This window comes from Drosophila mauritiana, chromosome 3R (genome assembly GCF_004382145.1).
Source record: "Drosophila mauritiana strain mau12 chromosome 3R, ASM438214v1, whole genome shotgun sequence".
NCBI lineage: Eukaryota > Metazoa > Arthropoda > Insecta > Diptera > Drosophilidae > Drosophila > Drosophila mauritiana.
In genome coordinates this window covers 28559671-28576715 of record NC_046670.1, presented here as the reverse complement: position 1 = coordinate 28576715, position 17045 = coordinate 28559671, and the positions used below count along the sequence as shown (strand labels likewise).

General features: G+C 46.8%; 2 protein-coding genes across 4 annotated transcripts; one reads left to right on the top strand and one right to left on the bottom strand.

Moving 5' to 3' along the window:
- The first annotated feature begins 19 nt into the window (after positions 1–19).
- LOC117145781 (methylcrotonoyl-CoA carboxylase subunit alpha, mitochondrial) lies at positions 20–2923 on the top strand. Of its 2 annotated transcripts, XM_033311561.1 has the most exons (8): positions 20–50; positions 250–295; positions 402–1167; positions 1222–1728; positions 1788–2079; positions 2135–2322; positions 2383–2554; positions 2611–2923. In XM_033311561.1, the coding sequence occupies exons 2-8, from the start codon at positions 255–257 to the stop codon at positions 2739–2741; spliced, it is 2097 nt and encodes a 698-aa protein (XP_033167452.1). In that variant the 5' UTR covers positions 20–50; positions 250–254; the 3' UTR covers positions 2742–2923. The 2 variants fall into 2 exon arrangements, with proteins under 2 accessions (XP_033167452.1, XP_033167451.1); XM_033311560.1 differs by lacking the exon at positions 20–50 and having other exon boundaries at positions 160–295.
- Positions 2924–3187: 264 nt separating this feature from the next.
- Positions 3188–17005, bottom strand: LOC117145778 (probable ubiquitin carboxyl-terminal hydrolase FAF). Of its 2 annotated transcripts, XM_033311557.1 has the most exons (19): positions 16849–17005; positions 15251–15872; positions 14386–14534; positions 13118–14331; positions 11082–12995; positions 9616–10981; positions 9134–9557; positions 8746–9061; positions 8525–8678; positions 8311–8461; positions 7941–8249; positions 7767–7878; positions 7601–7710; positions 7190–7541; positions 6872–7131; positions 6162–6753; positions 5704–6096; positions 5051–5235; positions 4357–4435 (listed from the first exon to the last, which is right to left on the bottom strand). In XM_033311557.1, exons 2-18 carry the CDS (start codon positions 15541–15543, stop codon positions 5062–5064), a joined length of 8283 nt encoding a protein of 2760 aa, XP_033167448.1. In that variant the 5' UTR covers positions 15544–15872; positions 16849–17005; the 3' UTR covers positions 4357–4435; positions 5051–5061. The 2 variants fall into 2 exon arrangements, with proteins under 2 accessions (XP_033167447.1, XP_033167448.1); XM_033311556.1 differs by lacking the exon at positions 5051–5235 and having other exon boundaries at positions 3188–4435; positions 16849–17004.
- Positions 17006–17045: the final 40 nt, after the last annotated feature.

Below are 17045 nucleotides of genomic sequence, written 5' to 3'. Positions count from 1 at the left end.
ATAACGGTATAATTTATATTGGTTGCGACTTTTTAGAAAAAAAACAAACTGTAAGTAATATCAATTTCCCTAAAGGATATTGATGATATGTAGATAAATTAAATGCAATATTTTTAACCGTGCATCTCGTGAGTCGCCCATCTCCATTGCCCTCTTGTGTGTGTGCGTTTTTCCAGCTGTGATAAGCGACGATCGCACACTTGCTCTGAATAAACTATACTTTTTATTTATTCTTACATATAATTCTAGTAATAATGTACGCCAGACTGCTCCGAAACTTGGGCGCAAATGCCAGGTGAGCGAAATGATCGGCAGTTCTCTGTTAACGCCGCTAAATCAAAAGACTTAATTTCGTTCTCGACGATTACATAAACCTTGCTAATTTGTTTTGGCTTACCCAGGTGCTTTGCAACAGAAGCCAGCCCAAAAGTTCGGCCTATCAGCAAGATCCTTATTTCAAATCGTGGTGAGATCGCATGCAGGGTGATTCGAACAGCACGTAAGCTGGGAGTTCGTACCGTGGCCGTGTTTTCGGATCCGGACGAGAAGAGCATGCACACGCAGCTGGCGGACGAGGCGTACCGCGTGGGGGAAGCTGCATCCTCTGCTTCTTATCTTCGCGGTGAACGCATCCTGGACATAGCCAAGCGGTCGGGCGCCCAGGCCATCCACCCAGGCTACGGTTTCCTCTCCGAGTCCGTCGAGTTTGCCGAGTTGTGCCAGCGTGAGGGCATCATCTTCATGGGTCCGCCTAGTTCCGCCATCCGGGACATGGGCATTAAGAGCACCAGCAAGGCCATAATGGCCGCTGCAGGGGTGCCGATCATCAATGGGTACCATGGCGATGATCAGTCAGATGAGTGCTTGCAGCGAGAAGCCGACATCATTGGCTTTCCCTTGATGATTAAAGCCGTCCGCGGCGGCGGAGGCAAGGGCATGAGAATCGCAGAAAAACCGGACGACTTCCTCACCGCTCTGAACTCAGCTCGGACCGAGTCCGAGAAGTCGTTTGGCGACAGCTCCGTGCTTCTGGAGCGGTACGTCCGATCTCCTCGCCACGTAGAGGTTCAAGTATTTGCGGATCAGTATGGTGATGCTGTCTATCTGTGGGAAAGAGATTGCTCCGTGCAAAGACGTCATCAAAAGATTATTGAAGAGGCGCCAGCTGTAAGTGCACAATAGCTTCGGTTAGTTTAAAAATAATGCTCATTTATACAACAGCCAGGTTTGTCGGAAGATTTGCGTCGTGAGCTGGGCGAGGCTGCTGTTCGTGCAGCGAAAGCTGTGGGCTACGTAGGAGCTGGCACCGTGGAGTTCATTCTAGACAAAGAAGACCTCTCTTTTCACTTCATGGAAATGAATACCCGCCTGCAGGTGGAGCATCCTATAACGGAAATGATCACGGGCACCGATTTGGTTGAATGGCAGATTCGCATTGCCGCCGGTGAGCCATTACCCCTAAAGCAATCTGAGATTACGCGGCGTGGCCACGCATTTGAAGCTCGCATCTATGCGGAAAATCCTCGCGGAGGCTTTCTGCCCGGAGCCGGACCTCTCCGATATTTGTCTACTCCCCAACCATCAAACAACGTTCGCGTGGAGACGGGTGTCCGAGAAGGAGATGAGGTGTCTGTGCACTACGACCCCATGATTGCCAAGCTAGTCGTTTGGGGCGAAAACCGCACGCAAGCGCTTAACTCTTTGGTTGCCCGCCTGGGTGAATATCATGTGAGAACATTAACAATTTGTACCTTAAAGAAATTTCTCTAAAGGTAAACCAATTTTAGATATCTGGTCTGGACACTAACATTAATTTCCTCATCGACCTTGCGTCGCATCCAGAGTTTCAGCTGGCCAATGTGCACACTGGCTTTATCGATGAGCAGTTCGATACGCTATTTCCGCCAATTGTCATCAGTCCGCAGCAAGTCAGTCAAGCTGCTTTGGCGCTAGTCTTGAACGAGTTGCAGGCAGCCTTTAGGAATGGAAACAAAGATTTTGATCCATTCGCCGCCACCCCTAACGCTCGTCTTAACTACTCTTTGGTTCGCAGATATCACTTGAAAGCCAATGAGAAGGGTAAACCATATATATAAATTTAAAATCAAATTTGTAAGCTGATTTGATCTTTCAGTCTATTCTGTGGCTGTCAAGTTTGATGGCGAGGATATTCAAATTCAGGTGGATAATGGCGACTGGCAGGTGGCAAAGGTCGAACGAGTTCAGGATGAAAGTCGTCTAAAAATTCGTGCCAACATCAATAGCAACATCACCACATATAATGCTAGTATTGATGGCACTAGTGTGTCTTTGTTTTTGGAAGTATGAATCGACTTTTCAATTGATAACATTTTGTATTTAATTGATTATTCCCTTTTCCAGAGTGGCAAGGTCGATTTTGAGGTAGGACAGCCGAAATTCTTAAGTGCCCAGGGCGATCAATTGGGTGCAGTTGGTTCTCGCATAGTGGCTCCCATGCCCGGGATTTTAGAGAAGGTGCTGGTAAAGCCCGGTGACCAGGTCAAGAAAGGGGAAAACTTGGCAGTGCTTATTGGTAAGAAAATGTAAATTTAGATTATACACAGTTTTAAAAAATTTGTTTCATTTTAGCCATGAAAATGGAACATATTCTAAAAGCTCCCAAGGACGCCACCATCAAGTCTATTGGTGGAGCCGAGGGCGATAACGTTGCTAAGGGAGCGGCCGTGATTACATTCGTCGACGAGGAAGTAGAAAAGTAACGGAATATGTTTCGAAACGTACCAGACAGTTGTTGCATTTACAAACAAGTTTATATTCTAAATATTGAACAGCCTGGTTTTGGTTCAGGGACCACGAAGTGCATTTATTATCGTTAAGTAAAAAAGTGTCCATATAATGGAATTTTGTTATCTTTAACCCATTAAACGTCTAAATCTGTTAACCAAGAATTGTTTTTGTGGGCGAGTGAGGAAGCCAAGGGTAATGGTTTTAAAAAGTGATTTATTTGTTTCATTTTCGCTGAATTTAGTGGATGTATACGGATTATTTAGTTTCTCGAACATTCATTTCCCAAATGTAATACATCGTTATGAATACATAATTTAAAATTGAGTTCCGTACAAAATCTCGCGGCATAAAAGTTAGACTTTGAGTTGATTGCTGTCGGTGAACGGAAACGGAAATGGAAACTGAGAGAAGTCATGAATGACATTGCGCGCTTTGCTTACTCTTCGCATTTATTTCGCAACTTAGAACATAAAAATTTAATAAATGTTTAACAAATTTCACTTAATACAAAACACTAATTATTTAAAATATATGTACTTATAACCATAATCAAGTTTTCTTTATGCTCGTGTTGCTTTAGTCCATTCTGCTCTTGAGTTTATACTGTTTTGTTTTGATTAGCATCCCATTAAATCGGTTTATGCCGTTGAAATATGATTATGGAAACAGTTTCAGAGGCGAGTACTGAGTACTAAAGATGCAATTTGGTTTCTTGCCCTAATTCTTACAATCAGCCGATTCGTCTCGATTAGTTTTTCCTAGTATCGTATCTATGTGTCCATCGTTTTGATTTTTTTTCGGTTAGTATAGTAAGTGTTGCTCGGCTTCAATACGTAATACATCATTTATATACTATATAAATACAATTATATGGTACTGTAAACGTGCAACTTAACGCTTCTTATAGATTATGAGTGTGTTTCTTTCTGCCTACGTCCGTTTCTGTGTAGTGTTGTGGGAGTTTCTTTAAGGTGTCCTTTTAATTTTTTTTTAGATTTATACATTAAAAGGGACACATTTACAATGAGGAGAAATAAACATATCCCTTTTAATGATTAACAAAACAGAAAACAAAACAAAAACTGGTGTATTTGTTTATTATTTAAGGTAATTATAAAGTTCGATAGCTAATAAACACCTTTGCTGGTTTTGCTCTCCTTATCTACCAGACTTTCGTTCCTTGACTCGCATCGCTCCAACCAAGTATCATTTGTTAATATCTACGGATTCTGCTCTTCTTCGCGTATTTACCATTAAGTCTCGTTTTCGACGGCGGGAACCCCACTAGTAAACACCTGTCCACACCGTTCTCATTGTCAGGCTGCTTTGGTTACTTTAACACTATGGATACTCATCATATAATCAGCTTCTCCTCCTGCTAGGTCGCGAATGCATTTTATTGCAAAGAGCTTTTCGTTTGTGGATTTTCTCGGCTTCATATAAGGTTTTTCTCTACCATCGTCGGGAGCTCGCTCGTTCCGGATTCCGATCCCGTTCCCGTTACTGTAGTGGATGCTGCTGTTGTGGCAGGCTCTAAAGTTGCTGCCGTTGCGATAGCTGTCGCTGGCGATGTTGTGACCTCTGTGGTGGCCGCCGTGGCAGCAGTAGTCGCGTCCTCTTCGTCCTTACTTTCCACTAGCTTTCTTATTATCACCCTGCGGCACTTCTGCGAATAGTCAACAAAAAGAGTTCGGTTAGTGGAGGTTGGCAATCTATCGCCCAGTGCTACGGGTGCCAGCTAAGCGGTAATGCAATCTTGCTTCGAGTGTTTTCGGGTTCATTCACGCATCAAAAGTGGATCATAATACAGAATCTCAATAGGTCAAAGTCTAACACGATTATTTATGTACTTTAGTGATTTTTTTCATTATATATTTTCGTTGAAACAATTCGATGAAGATAAAAAAACCAATAATTTGAAGTATGATTAGTTATCATTTAGCCCTTAAATCTTTTCAAAAAACAATGATTTTTAAGTTTCGATATATTAAAAAATTCCGAATTAAGAAATTGAGCGATAGCATTTTAACTAGTTTTCGTTGACTTCATGGCATTCAAATTTGTGGACCCCTGTGATCTTGTGTGTGTAAACTGATTGTGGCGTGCGTGGTTTTGCATGGGTAAGTAGAGGAAACTTGCGGTAAAGAAAATAAAAAGCCAAGGGGTAGACAGATCCGGGGATGGCAAGTGCATCTCATTTGTGCCGGGATCGTGAAAACAACAAGAAACACAAAGTAAGGCGGGCGTTTTGAGCTTAAACGAAACAACAACTCTAACTAACTTGGCGGCAAATCAAATTAAGCGGCTTGAGGAACTCTTGTTTATATCACCACGTAGTTGCTGCTGCTGTTGTTGCTGCTGCTGCTGTTGTTGCTGCTTCAGTTTGAGTTGTTGCTCTGGCGGCAACTGGTGATGGTGAAAGAGCACCGGCGGGAGCTTGCCTCCTTTGGAGCGACTTCGCACCCCCTGCGTTAGTGGTTACGATTCATATACGACAAAGGATTAAACACCGAAACGCAGCAAGGGTAACCGAGGGTGATCGTGTAGTATGGTAGAAATATTAAAGAATAGTTAAAATAAGAAGAGAGGCGGCGGATCTTCGAAAACCGAAGGGTAAATAGTCCGTGCGAACCAATATTTTTATTTTATCCAACGTTCTTGTTAAAGGACATAGTTTCATTTTAGTAATCATAAGTATAAGTGGAATAGAACGTCGGGAGGACATGTTTAGTTTGACTAAACTACATATCTTGTAACCACGCGTTAAAGGAGACACATAGAAAGATACAGATTGGAGTTCCAGTGTAAAATGTGTTTATTGTGTGTACTAGTTTTCTGGGACTGTTTTTAAGACGTCTCGAACTCTTCGATTGCGGCAACGGACACACACCTTATAGAGGGACACTTGTCCTAGACATCGTTCGCCCCAGTTACCTTTTTGGCCGTTATCTCCATTTGGTCCAGGCTGTTTGTCAGACCGTTAATGGTCGTCTCGCCGGTTGTCTCCTGGGCGCTGCTTTCTGTTTCGCTGTTAGTCGCACTACCCGCCGTTGTCAAAGCGGAATTTGGCGCGGTACCTCCACTGGTGGTGCCACTGCCAGTCGAAATGTGAATTCCAAATAGCTGACGCGAAAGTCGTGGAATGGCGTCGCTATCCCCACGCGCTGGCCAGGCGGCAGTGGACGGGCTGCTTGTGGTTGGTGTCTTGTTTTCAGCCAATTGCTCTGTGCCGCCGGTAGATCCCTCAAGAACGGCTCCTGGCTGAGCCACCGGTTCCGATTTGTTCTCATCTATGTTGGTCTCCAAGTTAGGCTCATTATTTTCATCCTATTCAAGAAAGAACGATCATTAGAATAAATAATTCTTTAATATAATTGTTATGTTTTAGATACCGTTTTTTCGCTGACCTCATCTGGACAGAGCTCGAAAGCCATGGACCACGTGTTCTTGGCAGATAGCGATCGCTCTAGCATGTAGCCATTAGTGTTGTCGTTGCTCTGCGCCGGCGGCGACCACGAATATGAATTGTACTGACAACCGATGCCCCGCTGCCGATCTAGTTCGTCTTGCAGCCACTCGACTGCAATGCTCCAGTGCCGGGTAATGTTCGTATTTGTGTGGAGCATCTGCAGCGCAATCGGCGACTTGTGGAAAAGTTGCGTCAGGCACTTGATTATTTGGTACGCCCTCTTCTGGTAGTGCGTCTTTGCCCGCTGTATCGTCTCTAACAGACCCTCACGCTCCTCCGCCACTCCGTTGAGAGCATTGTGTATGCGATGGTGCTGCCACGAGTCGTCGATCAGCAGGATGTTCAGGAGCAGATCAGTGTGGTGACGCATGTCGTGACAATAGGCGAAACCACACTGCCACAACAATTCGGTTAGCACTGCGCGAGAGAAATGTGGATTCTCCCAGCTGCAGTATTGTAACAGCTTCAGACCCTCGTCGCCCACGTTAGTGTCTTCGATCACTTTCTTGATGTAGCTGACAAAAAAAGGACAAAACGGACCGTAAGCACTCACTGTACGTTTCTTTCATAAGGAAATGGCTTGAAATAGTCTCTGAATTGAACACAATTATCAGTAAAATGCCTGCACCTTACCCCGTGCGATTAAATAGCAGGTCCATGCACTCAGAGGAAAGGGGCGTCAGCTCCTCGTGCGCAACAGTGGGATCTTTGAACGGATTGGGCAGTGGACGGGCGTTCTGGTTGGAGCTCTGGCATTTTTCGCTTACATCGCTGCAGCGTATTAGGTGAGAAACCACTTGGTGTAGCTTGCTGAACTCTGGATACTGGTATTTTATTGCCGGGCCGGGGCCATCGTCCAACGCCACCTGAATAAACTGCAGCGGCACATTGAGCTGCAAACGAACATAATTGTTTAGAATGGAAAGCAATCTTATTGTAAATAGTTCTCACCCTAAGCAGTTGCTGTTTTTCCCGTGTTCCTAGTCCCACGTACATACTGAAAAGGCTAAAATAGTGGGGCAGGTGTTTGCCATAGTCGGCTGCCTCGGATTTCAAGAGACGCAGCACGCTGATGAGTACCTGCTCGCAGAGATTAGCGCCGTCGTAGCCAGTCAGAGGTTCATCGTTGATGGCAAAATGGCAGAAGAAAACCACCAACTTGACAAAGACGGTACGGACATCCGGAGACGGAGCCATCAGAATGTACTCGCCCAAACGTGATGGCGGCGAGAGAAGCGCATGATTAGCGAACCACTTGCGAACTAGTGCCGAGGAACGTATGTGTTGTGATAGCGCGTCATACCTGTCAAGCAGAAGATGTATCCGAGTTAGATCCGGGTCAATACCCCCCAAGCTACTCACCATTCCATAACGGGCCCTCGCAGAGACTTTTTCGTGCGGAAGCCGGTGTGGAAAAGAAACTGCGATGCTAATTGCACACCCAGCAGTGAAAGCTCCTCTGCAGCAGGAGTCTGTTAAAAAAAAATTGTGTTAAACGGGAAATAAAACCACTTCAAAACAAACTGACGATCTTATTGCTCCGAGCAGAGGGTATATTGCAGCTGACCAACTTTTTGATGAAGTTGAAGAACTCCACGGAAAAAATGCTGCGGGAGTGGAGAAACCGAATGTTCTGGTGCCTGCAATCGAAAAATATTATTAAAGAGTATCCGTAGAGTGGTCAAGCACTATTTGGACTCACCGCACGCTGCGCTCAATGGGCTTTGGCAATGGTAAAACCATGTTTCGACTTTCTGAGAGTGACAACTGCTCCACGCTGGGTTCATACTGCACGGGTGTTTGATCACAGCGGGTGTAGAACAACATATAAGCATTCCACCAGCGCTTCTGCCGACGGTACTGCATGCGCTTCAGATTGTTATCGTAGGTTTCCCCCATGTATTCGCCGCCAAAGCACTCTACCTTCATTTCCTCGTCCTCGTGCATCTTGCACTCGGTGACTTCACCGTCGTCGAACTTATACCACTGACACTTGCCGTTCGCTGGGTTTCTGGAGCAGGTGTTGCATTGAGTTAGTCTTTAAAAAACAGTAATATTGTTATGGTACGCACTTGGAGAGTATGTAACTGAAGTAGTGACCGCCGGAGGCCTGTCCGCTGTGCACCACAATGCCGGTCAGTTCGTACTTTGTCGTCTCAACGTTTGTTTGACAATTATCACCCACTTCCACCACCTCGCCCTCTAGCTTAGCTAGGCCAGACACTGATCATGGAGAAGAAGATCCAATAAGAAGATATATAGGTATGGAATTACGTTTAAACTCACCTGTGTATGGTTCCATATCCAAGATACGTGGAAATTCAAAATAATCATTAAATTTAATCGCACAGACGCGTTCGTAGTCGTATTCGAAGCGCTTTAGTTGAATGGCTAACACGGGTGGCAGCTTCTTAACGCACAGACGCTTAACGGTAACTACCTGTTGGCCACAAAAATTAAGTTTATAAAAATTAATTTTATATGAATATCATAGATGAGCTCATTACTTTTTTATCACATTTATCACAATGGTATGCATCGGCTCCCTCGAGCAGCTCTCCCTTGACATACTGCTCCAGAGATTCGGTTAATGAGCTATGATTCCTAATATCGACACTAAATACACTAAATGGTTCCTCTTTGGAGTAGCGATGGGGACACTCTTGGCAGATTTTCTGGTCGCTGAACGAACCGCCCAGAGTGGCATTCATAAGCTGGGGCTGGCCTAGCGCCTTAAGTCCTTCATCGAGACTTTCCAACAAGGACATGAAGAACTCCACGGCATCCTGTTGCTCGCGAAGATTCACAGGCTCTCCCTGCAGCCTGGCAAACAAAAATTATAATATATTAATATCATTGTGATGATGCCAATCAATGAAACCATTTTGTACTTACTTAAAATGCGTCCAGAGACCACGTGGAACGTAAAACTGCAACGCACTGTGGCCCAGGTGCGCGAATATGGCCTGCACATGCTTCAGGATCACAACGTGATAGTTCTTTCGCACATCGTGCAAACCGTCTTCGGTAGTTGTCGACGACGAAGGGAGGGTGACTAGGGCAGAAGCGGGACCCGAGAATAGGGCCGGTCCAAGACCGCCTCCCGTCAAATCGGAATCGCCACTGAAATCCTCGCCGTCGGTGGTGGCAGCGCCGTGGGCTCGCAGAATACCCACCCGGACCGCTGGCACCATGTAAAGCTGCTGCAACACCGAATTCATGTAGCAGGTGGCACCGGCGTTCTTTAGTCCGCAGAAACCTTTGGTTGGCCTGGCGCCCACCGGCGGCAGGTAATCCCATTCGCGCAACGGATCAGTATCTGCAAAAAATTGAGGAAAAAATTAATCATGCAATGATTTAACGATTCGAGCACTCACCCGTGCAGACGAAGTCTATGAGTGTATTGGTGAGTAGCTTCATATTAGGAACACAGAGCTGGCACAAGGCAATGAGGAGATCGCAAGCAGCGGCGATTGTGTGCGGACTTCGACAAACCGGTGGCGGGACGGTGTCCTGCCGTAGACTGCCATGACGCCGTAAATGCAGAAATTCGCGAGAGGCCTTGAAAAGGAAGTCGTCGATCAGTTCGTGGATGAGCTCGTTTAGCTGCGCCTTTGAATCGGCGGCAAGGAAAAACATTAGCTCTTTGGCAAGGCAGAGGTGGCCTTCAAGGAGCTCCTCGTGCACTTGTGTGTCGCCGGTGGCGTGGACGTTTTCGCGAATGCGTTGCAGCCACTTAATCTCATCGCCTAACAATCCCTCGCTAATCTGCAGCGGCCAGTTGTAGATGCATCCATAAGAAAGGGTTCGACACAGCACCGAGAAGAACTCAGCGCAAGTTGACTCGTACTGGGGAACCAGCGTCTTCAACGCGCCAACCAGCAAGTTAACCATGTATACGAACGGTCGCCGATCCCCGGCGCAATAGGTAGAAGCCAGAAACAACTGCTCAGAGGCCACCTGCCGCACGTGACGAAGCGGGTTCTTCAGAACAATAGAGGTGATGAACTTTGGCCAGTTCGGATCGCTGGTCAACGCCTCGTTGGCACTCGGATTCAGAATAAACGAAATGGTGAGAACCTCTAGCGCCTCCTTGCACATGCTAAAGTCTTGCCCGTCCGGCACGATCACCTCATCTTCAAAGTCGCCGCTACTGCTACCTAGAGCCTGAAGATTTCCGCAAGACGAGGCCCAGGCCAGTTGCACCACCGCCTTAATGGTTGAAATGTCGGGACATGACCACTGCAGTGTGGAGCTAAATAGCGTTCGGCACCGATCACCTTCTGGGCTGGCTGAAAGCATCTCGCGGGCAAGCATCACAGCCAGTTTCGCGGAGATCGCCCGCAATGTTCCCTGTGAGCTATTGGGCATCGTCGGGAAATTCTGCTTTAGGATGTCAACCTGGGAACGGGATCCGTTGTCAAGGTCGCAGATCATGGGTTCATCACCTACACGAGACAATACACTGCCAACTATGTACAGGAACAGCTTTGCCAACCTCAACACACACTGGAAGGAAGCACGCTTTGTGTGCATATCGGCGCTGGGCAAAAAATTGTTTTTGGTCAACAGTTCCAGCACAAAATGAGCGCAGCCAGAATGCATCCATGCAGACTGCACTAGTAGGGCACTTTCTCCTAGTGGATCTAGCGCGGGAATCAGCAGTCCGTGCAACACACTGAGGTTGTATAGCACTTGAGCAGGCGTGGGGTGCAAAAACATTTGCTCTGGAGTGCAGTGTTCCTAAAAAGAAGAGATATTAAGAGATTAATATACAATAAAATTTAAGATAATAAGCATTATTGCTTTCCTGAATAATTGTTTGGACTAACTATAGTCTTACCTCTTCAGCTTCAATCCCCGACTGCTCAGTGGGGTAAAGTTTCTCCTCCTCATCCTTAGCAATCTTGTCACCCGTCGCAGCCACCGTTACGGCAGCCCTCGGCACCTTGCACATCATCTTTAGCTGACGCATCGTCTGGCGGTCGCAGGGTAGCAAGTGCAGTAATACTTTTGCACTGTCTCGAAGACGACCGTGCTCGAGATCACTGCCCAGTTGGTACAGTTTTAGAAAGAACTCTGTGTACTGGTAGTTTTGCGAGATGATCACGCCGGGTAGCGTGCTTTCTGACTCCACACGCTGCATGTCAGGGCAGGGACGCGGAGGAGATCCTGTGCTGGAGTCGCTCGAGGAGTCGGGACTGCTGGCTAGACCCGTACCCACGGGCGTGAGTTTTGCTGTAAGATTCATCTTATCCCGGATAGTGTACTGATAAAGTGGGTTAATTTCATCGGAAACTCCGATCATCTCGCCATTTGCATAGAGGAGATCAACCTTAATGTTGGTCGTCGAAGTTCCCTTGATTCGCTTAAGTAGACTTCTCTTAAAAGCGGCCATCGTCTCGTTGCTGTGTGTAACGATCTCCATGTCGTCGATAGATCTGCCAGGGTTCTGGAAGCGGATATACAATATGGTGTTTTTCCCCCGTGTAACCCGGCTAAGTGGCAGGTGAACACGATCGCCGCTGAAGGAACGATCACACTCCTTCACGTATTCTTGCAGCACCTTTAAAATTCGGCACATCTTTTCCGCCTCGATGAAACGCATTTTTGAATCTTTAGACTCGTCGTTGGCATTATCCGACTGATCGGGTGCATCCAATTCCTCCTGCAGCTGCGTCTTGCCCAAAATAACGATGTTTCCATAGTGTGTGCGCAGGCGGGAGCAGCACTCACCAATGAACATTTCATGAAACTCAGCGATATTCTCCTGCAGACGTGGCCCCAATGCCGTCGACACTTCCTTAAGTAGATCAATGGCCTTGCTGGCGATTTCCTCGCCTCCAGTTGTGATGACCCGCCACAAGTAGTCCTTGCCTATTAGATCCTCGTTGTCCAGTATGTAACCTCTATGTATCGCCTTCAGCTTGTCCTCTTTGGAGTTGACGGCCTTGAAGAAGCGCTCAAAGCACTTGATTCCGCTTTCGGTTAGCAGATGCGGATCAAGTTGCAGAATGTTGTTCTCGAAGAAGTCTTTGTTTATGCCAGGATCCAAGTCAGGCTCCTCACCCATCAACTTGCCAAACCATCTAAAACACTCCTCACGATCTGCCGGAAAAACTGCATTGACCGCCAAGCAATGCCAAATCTGCTTTGCCTGATCTGCGCACAGCCATAGCTGTCCATCTTTCAGCAGGAACTTAAGGAACTCCAGTCGCTCCGCTATTTGCACATGGTGCGGAAATCTTCCGTCAATTATGATTCTGTTTGCTTCCAGGCCCGGTGAGTCGGTTACCATTTGGCGTACCTTTTCCATATAAGCAGTCAAACTATTGGTGACCAGAATGACCAAGGAATAATCATTCTGTAGTCGTTCAATCACCTGCTGACGAATCGTACTCGTTTGAGCGCGCTGGGCATGATTCGTCGTGGTATCATATAGGCAACAAATATCCCGGATTAGACGCAAGGCGGGCAGAACCCATCCATCGCCCGATTTTAGTTCGTCAACGCACTTATCCAACCAAATGGTCCTTTGGGCATCCCGCTCGTCCGAGCAGCTGTAGTCCAAGATTTTAACGTGTGCGCCCAGCGCCTGATCGAGCACCTCTGGCGGCACCTCCTGACTGTGGGCCAGAGTCCAAAACAGCTTAAGCACCTTTTGGGCCATCACACCATTTTTGTCATCCTCAGCCAAGCGGCGTATTAGCTCAAGAAGTCTTTCCCGTTGCCGCTTATTGGCAGTGGTCATACTGGCCTAAAAATAAAAATTAATATTGGTCAGTTCATGAGCTTTGATATATATACCATCTCGAAAAATGTAATAATCATAATTTAAAACTAAATGTACTTAATACATTTTTAAAGCCGACAACTCACCTGGAACGCCTCGAAGAGGTGATCCAGTTGCTCGGGAGTAAAGTCCCATGCAAGTTTCGCCAGTAGATCGTGAACGTTCTTCACGATTGCCTCGTGTTTGCCTGCCTGCGCTCTCCAAACTGCATCCAAATCATCCAACGTTAGTGCCTGCTGTTTAATAAGAAAGCGGATGATCTTCTCCAATTTTTCCACATACTGCGGTTGGTGTAGCGAGTCCTTGAGTACGACACCCAATACATCTGACGACTTTATCCATTGCGCCATGCGCTCCGCCGTCAGCCAGTCCATTTCGTCTTCGGGCATATAGTGGGGCACGGGTTGTGATCGATGGGAGAAATATGCCACCGAGTAGAGCACCTTGTTGATCTCATTAAGGGCATTCATCTTGCCGTTGAAGCTGGACACCTGCAGCAGACGCAGGATCATCTTTAGGCGAAACATCTCCAGATCTCGGATTAGCTCCTCCTGGCCAGTCAAGCGGCTGGCCAGTAAGCGGGCTGACTTTACAATCCCGTTGATGTAGTCATTGCGTCCCTCGGGTTTCACTTCTCGCTTTAACTCCTCGTCTGTGAAGCTGTCCAGAAGGTCTAACACGACGTTCCAGGTGGGCATAAAGTACTTGGCTATGGTGGCAGGCATTAGAAGCTCATAACATTGACCGAATGGACGCAAGAGGCTATGTATGAGGGCAAGGGTGAGGCGATTATCCTGAGCCCCATTTTCAACACTACCCTCGACACCAACATTCTTGCCAGTGCACTTGTTTTGGTTGCGCTTCAGCAGTTCCAGTCCGGTATTAAACCGTTCCAGTAGATTGTCAAAGCCTCCCAACTGTCCGAAGCGGTTAATGAGATCCACAAGCCAGCCACGCGCATTTTTGGGCTCCGGCGGCGGACGAGCGTACATCTTGTTGCTGTCCAACTGACCCCAGATGTAGTCCGGCGCTGCGAAACACTCCGGTTGACGGGCTGCGTTGAATGTGTTGAACTTGTTCTCCGGATCAAAAATAATAGCAAGCAAGTCAAGCAGATAGGGATTGTCTCGCTGCATGTGGATGGCGATTAGATGTAAAAGCTTGCCGCAAGACACAAGGATACAGTGGTGGATGTTATTCTTCCACGAATTCACCGCCTCGTCGGTTAGGATCTTGGTAAATGAAGTGCTCAGTCCATGGCGATAAAACTCCACACATGGCTCGCAGTCGTGATCCACACCTGCAAATGGATTGACTTTAGAGGGTATCAAATAAATCGTTTGGACACACTTACCAGCCTGGGCCAGTTCGATGGCTGCATTTAAGAGAACCTCCAATTCCTGTTCAGGCAGCACGGGCACCACCCAACGCGGATTGGATATCTTTTGCATTAGTAATCTCAGTTTCGTCGTGGGAAACGAGGAAATAAGCTTCTCTGGAGGCCTTTTGGATTAAATGGAAAATTATTTTTGGATTAAATGGACAATTATTTAGTTTAAAAAATGACAAATTAAATAATACACATAAATAAGATGTTGTTAGGGGGTCAGTAAAATAAATGGCCATTAAATGCACGCCTGCTGCATACCCATAAACATTTCTGTTTACTAAATTAAATGGTTATTTCTATTAAAATAAATGTCAAAACGCATAGATAATTTTTTTTGGGCATTTTCAGTGTCAGCTTATTTTGATGGACAAGCGATAAGATAAGCCGTGGAGGGGCATTCAAAATGCGATAATAATGGCCTGGTAAGGTAACATTAGTAAAGTTTGGTAAGTTCATTGCTAAAACTGGAAAGAAGCCAAGTGCACCTATCGAAGAAAAAGGAAGATAACATTTATTGCCTCATTGTTGGTCACACATACTAGTTTTTCGACTGAAATACAAGTGAGGAATATAAGCTGTCGCGAATTCGTTAGCATTCGTTCGCAATAGCCTGGCCAAAATCAGCTGAAACATAGTTGAATTGATTACGGCCATTGTGCTGGCCCAACCATAGACAAAAAAAGAATGCAGGTGGAGGAATTACTGCGCAAAAGTAAACACACGAATATCCGAGGTTGGGGATCTTTAGGGGTGGCGGTCCTACTGGCGCTACGCACAAAACCCGGCTAATTGGGCGGAGTCATGCAAATACGGCAGCACGACCACTTACACTATTGTGATGGTGCTGTCCACGCTGTTCGCTGACAAGGAAGCGGCTACGTCATCAGAGCTCTGACTGCCTGTGGCCGGCTGTTGATCCTGGTTGCCGTCCAAGCTACCTGTCCCTCCTCCTGGCAGACTCGAGTTGGCGACTGTTCCCGTGCCTGTTCCTATGCCCGATCCTGATCCGGCACTCTGCGCCGGACTTGTTGTGGTGGTTGCTGTGCTGGTGGTGCTGCTGCTTGAGCTGGGCGCTGTGCTTCCCGGCTGTCCGGTGGTGTGCCTACGCGTGTCGAACGTCATGGTGGCGGGGTATCCTCTCCAGCCAACTCGTTCTGCGGAGCACCGGAAGCGGATGTTAATGCACGAGCTCTAGTGCCGGGCTAATCCTAATGCGGTCTGCAGTGGGCGTCGTTTTTTGGCTGGTGTCTTATGGCAGTTGTGAGGTATCCGGGTTACTCCTTGTCCAATTTGGGAATTTCCCGCTGATTTGCTTTTTCTTTAGGCACAGTTGGTCGGTTGGTTGGACTTCTTGCTCTGGGCTCCCTCTTATTGTGCTTTTTCCCAATGACTGGCTCCTTCGTTGCGTTTACATATTCCTGGTCAGCGGCCAGTTTGCAAAAATCTATAAACTGCAACGAAGCGAAAGAGGCAAGAAGAGGCGGATAAATACAGCGCTAAGAGAGAGACCGAAAAGGCCCACATACGTACGAAGCAGAGTTTTGGGTGTGTGAGTGGTCCTGCGTGTGTGTAAGAGAGCGCTGGGTTGGAATATGAAAAATCAATATTATTTAATAGACGGGGCAGCAAGCGCCAAATAATGCTCCAAAAGCACACAAATTACGCTCTCACCCACACACACACGCACGCTCACCCACAGAACCCTCTCTTTTTGTGTGTGTTTTTGAGTTTAATTTAAATTGTTTTTTTTTTTACGCCTCGCTCTTCATTCTTATTTATTTATTGTTATTTTTTGGGCAAACAAAGAACATTTTTCTGCCGAAAATTACATCACGTCCAAGTCGACAAATTTTGCACTCGCTCTCTATTCCTCTCCGCCCGGCATCATCCTGAAGCGGAATGTCGGTAGGTGGGTGGGAGCCACTGTAGGTAAAAGGGGCGGGGAAACGGTGTAGGCGAAGGGTGGTGAAAATAACTACGCATAAGTCTTAGAAAGATGTCAAAACTAGCGGTTCAATGGGTGTGTCGGGGGCGGTAAATCGCTCACTTTCTTTCTATAGCTTTGAAAGTTGTGAGAGATTAACGGAAGTCACCCAAGGACGGCAGCCAGTGCGGCTTTTTATTATTTTTCACTGTTTTTCACGCGCACACACACTTTCTCACGCGCACATACATTTATTTTTCGCAAATGGAATTGAGCGAACTGGCGACCGAGTCCCAACTTTTCGCAGGCCCCAAAATAGGCGATTGCTCTTCCTTCGCGTTTGCTCTGGACAACGGGGAGCCCTTAGTTGGCTGCGCCACTCGAAGCTAGTCGCGGTAACTATTTTGCGAATATTGAGCTTACAAATCAGCCGGCCAATAGACAAAATGGCGTCTGCCGTTGCTGTTGTTCTGCGGTCAACTCCAATTGCCATTGCTTTTTACCTGCCTGCCCGACGGCGAAGAGCTGCGTATCCTGCGAGCGTGGCGGTTGCGGCCACAGCGAGTTTTCTACCCGCTCGTTGTCCAATTCGCGTTAAATAAATTATATTTAAGCTATTTCTTTTGCTAGGGTTGTGCAGTTCGGGCGAACTAGTTGTGAACTGAGCCGGTTCGCGCGGTGCTTTTTACCAGAGTTACCA